General features: G+C 45.6%; 1 protein-coding gene across 1 annotated transcript; it reads left to right on the top strand.

Annotated features, from left to right (window-relative positions):
• Window positions 1–1,401: 1,401 nt before the first annotated feature.
• On the top strand, window positions 1,402–3,286 carry LOC125506729 (AAA-ATPase ASD, mitochondrial). The gene has a single exon (XM_048671466.2). It carries the CDS (start codon window positions 1,406–1,408, stop codon window positions 3,095–3,097), a length of 1,692 nt encoding a protein of 563 aa, XP_048527423.1. The 5' UTR covers window positions 1,402–1,405; the 3' UTR covers window positions 3,098–3,286.
• The last annotated feature ends 6,873 nt before the right edge of the window (window positions 3,287–10,159 follow it).

Here is a 10,159-nt window from a genome sequence, read left to right as displayed (position 1 = left end):
CCGACACGTTTCGTGGGTTTACACCCGTTTCGGTGGTCCCCGAACTCGAAACCCAGCAATACCTGCGAAATTACATTATTTTTTTATCACCGTGGTCATCTTACCCCCGAAATCTTAGAGGCCTTGATGTGTTCACAAGATTGGATAAGAAACAAATATAAAGGTGTGTCTTTCTTTACATATCATCATAAAGTTTATCATTATCTTGCTGCAATGTTTCATAAGATGTTCATTACTACTTATTTAGTTCTCATAGATGCTGACAATGAATAAGGACAAAGCTTTTGGAGTTGTCTTCAAGACATTCAAGAGGGAATGCAGGTGAAGTACAGGTACTTGCAAATTTCATATACTAATCTGCATATTTTTCTCATGTTTAACTTTAGCTTGAGCCAGTTTTGATCTTCCCTAGTACTTGGCATTTTGATTTGGCATTGGAAGATTTGAAGATGGTCGTTTGGAGATTTGGAGATGTGAAAGATGCCATGATGATTCCAACTTTAAAGTGAGTTGTGAACTATAAGTTTTAGAACTCATATAGCTGTTGAACCATCTATTATTGTTTTTTGTTGAAATTTACTCAAGTTATGCTGCTGAAATATGCTTGTTTTGCTGCTGAAATGTTATTCTTTGTCGTCACTATGTTTGTTTAAATATTTTGATTTTATCGTGGGTTCCCCGTGGGTTCCCCGAAACCCGATGGGTTTAGGGAATGGGCAGAAAACTAGCCCCGCACACGGTGATGGGGACAGGGACGGATTTACGATTTTCTCGTGGGGATGGGTTTAGGAAGGCAAAACCCGATGGGTTTCGTCCCCGTTGCCATCTTGTTCTCGTGCTACACGATAGTAAATCCAACGATCTGGCCTTCTTTTGCCCAAGTGTTGTAGGGTCAGATCACAACCATCATCCAGAAATCGTGCATTAACTATCGTCCAACATGGCCTTCTTTTGCCCAAGTGCTGCACGATAGCACTGCTCAATAAATATTACATGGCGTCATGCATCCTCAGCACTCACCAACGCAACACCATGCCGTCACGCATGCTTCGAATTGGCGACGACTGAACAAGTCACCGGCCGGTCTACCTCGTCTCTGTTCTATACTCGGCTGTCAGTCTCAAGAGATGCAATCCATGAGCTAAAAACAGCGACGGAGATTTTTGCAATCAACAATCGGAGCATCATCTTGGCATTTGGCCACAAAGTAGAGACTGAACGAGCCAATTCCGCATTTGCCACTGCCTTCAGAGTTAAGTAACTCCGTTTCCTTGGACTGTTCCATGACGCTCGCTCGCCGCTTCTTCTCGCCTCCGACAGCTCCTCCTCACCTGCTCCAAGGCAGACGGCGACGACGACGACGACGACTATACGCTGCTCAGCTTCAACCTAAGCAGATTACCGCATGAATCATTGGCAGTATATATATGTGCGTCCTGGTCGACCTACAGCTTTCCATCAAGGCAAGGCCGCCCAAAGACGCACAGCATCATCTTCCTCTGGTCCAGGTCCAGGCCCAGCCATGGTGGCGATGATGGTGGAGAGGTGGGCAGGGTTCGGGTCAGCGGCGGCGACCGTCATCTTCCTCTGGCCCGTGGTGCAGAAATACGTGCCCCCCACCTTCCGCCTCTATCTCACCGCCTGGGCCGCCAAGCTCGCCGCCTGCTTCAACCCCTATCTGCAGATCACCATCTCCGAGTACGGCGCGGAGCGCTTCCAGCGCAGCGACTTCTTCCTCGCCGTCGAGGCCTACCTCAGCGACGCCTGCGCCCGCCGCGCACGCAAGCTCAAGGCCGAGCTCGTCAAGGACAGCAAGAACCTCCGGGTCACCGTCGACGACCACGAGGAGGTTACTGACGACTTCTCCGGGACAACCATCTGGTGGTACGCCTCCAAGCGGCAGTCCAAGGCCAACGTCATCAGCATCTACCCCGGCGAGGACGAGCGGCGCTTCTACCAGGTCGTCTTCCACAGGCGGCACCGCGACCTCGTCGTCGACTCCTACCTGCCCTTCGTGCTTGGTGAGGGCCGTGCCGTCACCGTCAAGAACCGCCAGCGCCGTCTCTTCACCAACAACGCCAGCCGCAACTGGAACCCCTACAGCAGCAAGAGCGTCTGGAGCCACGTCGCCTTCGAGCACCCTGCCACTTTCGACACGCTCGCCATGCACCCCGATGAGAAGGAGGCCATCGTTGACGACCTCATGGCGTTCCAGGAGAGCAAGGACTACTATGCAAAGGTCGGCAAGGCGTGGAAGCGCGGGTACCTCCTTTATGGACCGCCCGGCACTGGCAAGTCCACCATGATCGCCGCTATGGCCAACTTCCTTGACTACGACGTCTACGATCTCGAGCTCTCTGCTGTCAAGAACAACACCGAGCTGCGGAAGCTCTTCATTGAGACCACGGGCAAGTCCATCATAGTCATAGAGGACATCGACTGCTCGATCGACCTCACCGGAAAACGCCGCAAGGACAAGAAGGCCTCTAGTGACAAGGACTCCGACGATGATGGCAAACCCAAGCTACCGATGGATCCAGAGAAGGACGACGCCACCAAGGTGACACTCTCGGGCCTCCTCAACTTCATTGATGGACTTTGGTCTGCTTGCGGGGGTGAGCGGATCATCATCTTCACCACTAACCACAAGGAGAAGCTCGATCCGGCGCTGATCCGTCGAGGAAGAATGGACAAGCACATCGAGATGTCATACTGCCGATTCGAGGGCTTCAAGGTCCTCGCCAAGAACTACTTAGATATCATCAAGCATGAGTTGTTTGGAGAAATTCAGCAGCTGCTCGAGGAAACCGACATGTCACCCGCCGATGTTGCAGAGAACCTGATGCCAATGTCGAAGAAGAAAAAGAGGGACCCTGATTTGTGTTTGTCGGGCCTCGTCAAGGCACTCAAGCAGGCCAAGGAAGATGCGGCAGCAGCAGCTGCCAAGGCGAAGGAGGAAGAAGAGGCCAAGGAGGCTGAAGCAAAGAAAGCCAAGGAGAAAGAGGAGGCGGAGGTGAAGAAAGTCAATGAGGAAAACAAAGGGAAGGACAAAGCACCAAAGGAAGCCAATGGAGACATCAAGGAAGGTGACAAGTGAAGTTACATCAAGAAAGGAGGCAAAAGAAAAAAAAAAGGAACTAGCTTGTTCACTAGTGCCCCTTGTACAAAAGAAAAATGCAGTGTTTGTTTACAAAAAATATAAACCTCTCAACTAAAATATTTGTGTTGCATCTCTCATTTGTAAATTGTAATATGTGCCCTCTTACCAATATAGATATTTGTTTCATCTCTCATTTGTAATATTTCCGGTAAAACTATACAAAATACTAACAAGACCCATTCACTTTACCTACACCGAAATGCTAACACGTTTTTCTATAGGGAATTAAACCTACCCAAATTTTGTAAAGTGCACGCGCACTTTTTAGACAAAACGAGCGGCCTGACTCATAGCACATGCATGTGCTTAAATTTTTTTGTCTGCTAGTGCATGTGACCATGGCATTAAATGCGTCACACTGCCCCTTTAGTATGGGAACAAACAGATTCACATACATTCATTTTGGGTTCTCAAAAATTCAAAAAAGCATATCTTTCTAACAGCGCGTCGGAATTCAAATTTGTTTTCATTGTCGGAATCCTCGTGACGAGATCTTTGAAACTAGATCCCGCATGAGTATGTTTTGACGAAATTTTTTCGATGCCAATTTTGGGGGCTATATTGTGCAACCTTTAGTATTGATGGTGCAACTTTAGTACTGCATGGTGCAACTTTTTTCAAAATCAATTTTAGAGATGTATGATCCAACCAGTGATGAGGCTATAACATAGCAACTAACAATCGACTTTTGTGATGTGCAACTAGTCTACTGTCCTAGTCAACTACCTAGTAGTAGATGTGCAAACCTCTCCTACCTACTTATGGATGCCTACTGTTGGCACACCCTGCCCCACCTTCCCTACCAGCGATATGCGCAACTTAGTATGTTGTTCAAGCCAACTATCTATTAGTCGATGTGCAACTCTTTCCCCTCCCTATTTGTGGATATGCATTTTTGGTTGGTGGGGGAACAAACGGAGTTGCACAGTTTTCTAGGCAGTTGGCCAAGTAAACATACGAAGTTGCACATCTCACAGGCAGGGGATAGTTGGATGGTGAAAATTCCACATTCACGAGGATAGTGAAAAGTTGCATATAGATAGGGCGCTAAAGTTGCAAATCTTACTAGCAAGGGTGGTTCGAACCGGTTGCTAGAAGAGAAAATTACACATCCATGGGGTACGATGAAAAGTTGCACATCACTGCTAGATAGTTGGCCGTTGCAGTATCCGAAGTTGTACATCCAGTACTAGAAAGTTGGCAAATGCAACAAACAGTGAAAGCACATCCACGGAAAAGGAAAAAGTTGCACATCAATTACTAGGGAGTTGGCCTGAGCAACAGACGAAGTTGCACATCTCATTAGAAGGGGTAGTTCGAGAAGGTGGAGGTGACATCAGTGAAAACTGCACGTCAATGGGGTAGGCGAAAAGTTGCACATCCACGGTCAGCCAGTTGCCCATCGACTACTAGTAGTTGCACAAAACAAGGGACTAAGTTGCACAAAAAATTCATCGAAACATATCCATGCGGGATCTAGTTTTGAAAAGCACGTCATGAGGGTTCCAACAGTAAAAACGGATCTTAATTTGATTCGCGGTTTAAAAGTTATGGTATTCTAAAATTTGTAAATCATGAATCAAATGGTACAAAGCCATCCAAGTCCATGCAGCAAAAAAAGATGCAGCCAATGCATGTGGACCATTTAATATGCATGTTGGTTGGATATTTTCTGTTTAACTAGTTGAGACCAGAGGAATCTTTTCTAATCAGGACAAAGGGACAAACACTTTCCATTGATAAACGGCCGCTGTGAAGCGCTAGGGAGCCAACGGCTGCTCGCTAGACTCGTCCTTAAACCTAAACGTGACACCGAAATGCTAACACGTTTCACTGCGCATGACAGTGACAGAACAGGCAATTAGCAATCGGAACTTACCCTGCTCCTTCATTAATTAATTGATTAAGCAACCCAAATCTGGATTTGCCCTTCCACCTATTAAGTAATTGATTAAGCAACAAAGTTCTGCATTTTTTCCATGCGCGCATGAAGTTACCCAGCTTTGATAGTCAACTTAAGTAAATCAGCACCCAGAACTCAAGAACTGTATATAAACACATACACACACAAATCTCCAGCGTTACATTAGCAAGAAGAGAGCTAGCCAGCTATGAGACGTACCTAATTGATGGAGGGTCTCGCACAATCCCAGTAGGGTGCGCTGCTTCTCAGTATATAGCAGTAGCTATTACATGTACAAGGTAGATACAAATATGTATCTACAAACGTATACAACATGGATTCTAACATCCTCCCTCAATTTTAACCGGTATTAAGAAGGTTGAGATTGCGCCGACAAACTTCAAACAAGGGAAGTGACAACGGCTTAGTGAAAATGTCCGCAAGTTGATCTTTCGATGAGATGAACTTGATTCTTGATTTGTAGTAGCTTTTGTGCAACCTGTTCCCTCAGAAAGTGAAAGTCAACTTCGATGTGCTTCGTCCTTGCGTGGAAGACAGGATTTCATGAAAGATATGTAGCTCCAATATTATCACACGATAGAACTTGGGGTACGTCTTGAGGAATGCCCAATTCTCGCAGCAAAGACTGTAACCAAATGAGTTCGGCAGTAGCATTAGCAACAACTTTGTACTCAGCTTCTGTACTACTATGAGAAACTGTGGCTTGCTTGCGAGCATTTCAGGAGATCAAATTGGAACCAAAGAACACAACATATCCCCGTAGATCGCCGATCATTAGGACTCCCTGCCCAGCCCGCATCAGAGAAAGCAGACAACACTCTAGAAGTGGTCGGTCGAAGATGCAAACCGAAGGAGGCAGTGAGACGAACATAACGCAGGATGCATTTGACTCTAGAAGTTTGTCACGAGGCTCATGAAGATACTGGCAGACACGGTTAACTGCAAAGGAAAGATCCGGTCGAGTAATAGTAAGATAATGTGGCCCACCAACAATACTGCGATACTCTGTAGCATCACCAGGCGAGAGGAGAACACCAACATCAGCACAGAGCTTCTCGGTACAGTCATGGGTGTGGTGACAGGTTTACACTTCAGCATGCCCGCACGCCGGAGAAGGTCCAAAGAATATTTCTTCTGAGTGAGTGAGAGACCAGCAGCAATATAAGTCACTTCTATTCCGAGAAAATAGTGAAGAGGACCAAGATCCTTAACAGCAAAGTCATGTCGAAGACTTAGTATGAGTTTATCAACTGTAGTAGGTGAAGAACGGATGAGAATAATATCATCAACATAAACCAATAGGTACATCGCGAGCCCAGGGCGCTGTAGAAGAAACATAGACGTGTCTACAGTAGAGGGAACAAATTTATGCGACCGAAGAGCAGAACCAAGACGAGCATGCCAAGCACGGGGGGCTTGTTTGAGACCATAAATTGCTTTATGGAGCCGACAAAGATGATGTGAACGATCTGAATCAACAAAACCAGGAGGTTATCGCATATAAACCTCTTCCTCTAGGACACCATGAAGGAATGCATTCTGGACATCCAATTATCGAAGAGACCAACCACGAGTAACTGCCAAGGAGAGAAGAAGACGAATAGTGGTAGGCTTGATGACAGGACTGAAAGTGCCTTCGTAATCAAGCCCATATCGTTGTTTAAACCCTTTGGCAACCAGTCACGCCTTTTAGCGTTCAACAGAGTCATTAGCATGCTTTTTTTACTTTAAATATCCATTTAGAATCAATCATATTTACCCCTGAAGGAGGAGGAACAAGTTTCCAGATCTCATTTCTCTGAAGTGCGAGGAACTCCTGTTCCATTGCATTTCGCCAGTGAGGTATGGTCATAGCTGCTTGAAAATGTCGAGGTTCGGACGTCGGATCAGATGCAGCCTGCGCCATGGAAGTTGCCAGCCAAGCAATAGTACCATCAGTTTGTTGCTTCGGTTGGAAAATGCCGCTTTGACTATGCGTATGCACCCGTTGAGTAACAGCAGGGGTCGTCGGCTGGACGGGCGATAACGGTCCATAAGATGCCAACACAGGCGACACAGGCACAACAACGACATGGTCAGTCGCAAGCGTCAGTGGCGTTGTGGAGCTCGGCTCGGTCTCTAGCGCTGGTGAGTCAGACTACCCACAGTGGGAGCAACATAGGTAGTGGCATCACACATATCTAGATAAAATGGATGATGTGGCAAGCAATAAATGAAGAAAGAGAGGAAAGTGGTGACATAGCTAGTTACTAAGGTTGCTCCCAATGCATGGGTGCTTAGATGAGGTGCTAAGCACATTAAATAGCTTAGCAACTATACTCCCCAATGCATAGTTGCTTAGCTTATGGTTGCTAAGCTTGCTTCATTTAATGATTTAGCAACTAAAACTCTTCATGTATTGGTGGGTTTCTTTCCTTTAAATGTTTTGCCTAGGTTCACACGCTTAACATTGTTTCTTCTTGGGGTCACAACACCCATCTCTCTCCTCTTAAATAACATGTCACATCAGATTTTTTACCTACGTGGAAGGCTTAGCACCTGTATAAGGTGTAGCATTGGGAGGGGCCTAATAGTATGAATAACATCACACGTATCAAGGCATGATGTGTCTATATTCTAATAAATGAAGTGTTGCATGTTACCATACATATGTTACTCCTCATTATAGAGGTAGTAACATACGCGCGGCTCCGGCTCGGCGTGTCGTTCGGCTGGATCCGGCTCGGACCGAGCCGCCGTTGCATGGCGCTGCATGCAATCAACGTCTCGCGCATGCACGTGAGTATCGCTTGATGCATTGGTCTGAATTGCTTGCCTGTAATCATCGTGAGCTGCTGTATCATCTAGCAACTCTAGCTGTGCACCTCGCCCAATAACTATGCCATAGTTAGGAAGCAAAAAAGGAGAGTATGCAACATCTATAAATTTGTCAGACGAAGGAAGCGATGGAGTATCAGAGTTGCTAGATGGAGTTTGTCATGCGGGAAAATTAGAAAAGGGATAAAGGTTCTCATTAAAGATAACGTCACGGGATATATAAACACTTATACCCTTTATGAAGGGAACTATACCCAAGAAACACATATTTTTTGATCGAAACTCGAGTTTGTGATAGTTATAAGGTCGAAGGTGTGGCCAGTGATACGTCTCCAACGTATCTATAATTTTTGATTGTTTCATGCTATATTATATCCTGTTTTGGACATTATTGGGCTTTATTATACACTTTTATATTATTTTTGGAACTAACCTTTTAACCGGAGGCCCAGCCCAGAATTGCTATTTTTTTTGCCTATTTTAGGATTTCGCAGAAAAAGAATATCAAACGGAGTCCAAACGGAATGAAATCTTCGGGAACGTGATTTTCGAAACAAACATGATCCAGAGGACTTGGACCCTACGTCAAGCAATCAACCAGGAAGGCACGAGGTAGGGGGGGCGCACCTACCCCCCCCCCCCCAGGCGCGCCCTCCACCCTCGTGGGGCTCACGTTGCTCCATCAACGTACTCCTTCCTCCTATATATACCTACGTACCCCCAAACTACCAGATACGGAGCCAAAATCCTAATTCCACCACCGTAACTTTCTGTATCCACGGGGTCCCATCTTAGGCCTTTTCCAGAGCTCCGCCGGAGGGGGCATCGATCACGGAGGGCTTCTACATCAACACCAAAGCCCCTCCGATGAAGTGTGGGTAGTTTACTTCAGACCTACGGGTCCATAGTTATTAGCTAGATGGCTTCTTCTCTCTTTTTGGATCTCAATACAAAGTCCCCCCTCTCTTATGGAGATCTATTCGATGTAATCTTCTTTTGCGGTGTGTTTGCTGAGATCGATGAATTGTGGGTTTATGATCAAGTTTATCTATGAACAATATTTGAATCTTCTCTGAATTCTTTTATGTGTGATTGGTTATCTTTGCAAGTCTCTTCGAATTATCAGTTTGGTTTGGCCTACTAGATTGATCTTTCTTGCGATGGGAGAAGTGCTTAGCTTTGGGTTCAATCTTGCGGTGTCCTTTCCCAGTGACAGTAGGGGCAGCAAGGCACATATTGTATTGTTGCCATCGAGGATAACAAGATAGGGTTTATATCATATTGCATGAGTTTATCCCTCTACATCATATCATCTTGCTTAAAGTGTTACTCTGTTCTCTTGAACTTAATACTCTAGATGCATGCTGAATAGCGGTCGATGTGTGGAGTAATAGTAGTAGATGCAGGCAGGAGTCGGTCTACTTGTCTTGGACGTGATGCCTATATACATGATCATACCTAGATATTCTCATAACTATGCTCAATTCTGTCAATTGCTCAACAGTAATTTGTTCACCCATCGTAATACTTATGCTCTCGGGAGAAGCCTCTAGTGAAACCTATGGCCCCCGGGTCTATTTTCCATCATATTAGTCTTCCAATACTTAGATATTTCCTTTGCCATTTATTTTACTTGCATCTTTATTTCCCTTTATCATAAAAATACCAAAAAAATTATCTTATCATATCTATCAGATCTCACTCTTGTAGGTGACCGTGAAGGGATTGACAACCCCTTTATCGCGTTGGTTGCGAGGAGTTTATTTGTTTGTGTAGGTGCGAGGGACTCGTGCGTGGCCTCCTACTGGATTGATACCTTGGTTCTCAAAAACTGAGGGATATACTTACGCTGCTGTGCTGCATCGCCCTTTTCTCTTCAAGGGAAAACCAGCGCAGTGCTCAAGAGGTAGCAAGAAGGATTTCTCGCGCCGTTGCCGGGGAGTCTACGCAAAAGTTAACATACCAAGTACCCATCACAAACCCTTATCTCCCGCATTACATTATTTGTCATTTGTCTCTCGTTTTCCTCTCCCCCCGCTTCACCCTTGCCGTTTTATTCGCCCTCTCTCTCTCCATCCTCCATCTCTTTCTCTATTCACCTCTGTAACACCCTGGTGTAATGTTGCTACAGTAACCCCTTGGGTTAAGTTAATCATTTTGCTAAACAAGTGTTTGATCATCCTTGGTTCTTTCTCTTTTCAAATTCCAGTTGAATTCAATTTCAAATTCTGAGCGAATCTCAAAAATGCTCAAACATG

This window comes from Triticum urartu, chromosome 5A (genome assembly GCF_056163025.1).
Source record: "Triticum urartu cultivar PI428250 chromosome 5A, HENAU_Tu73, whole genome shotgun sequence".
In the NCBI taxonomy this organism is placed as follows: Eukaryota; Viridiplantae; Streptophyta; class Magnoliopsida; order Poales; family Poaceae; genus Triticum; species Triticum urartu.
Note: the sequence above shows the minus strand (reverse complement) of the source record. Positions and strands in the feature narration are given on the sequence as shown.

Coding starts and splice junctions, on each gene's coding strand:
- LOC125506729 (XM_048671466.2), top strand. CDS start 1,406: ATGAATCATTGGCAGTATATATATGTGCGTCCTGGTCGACCTACAGCT.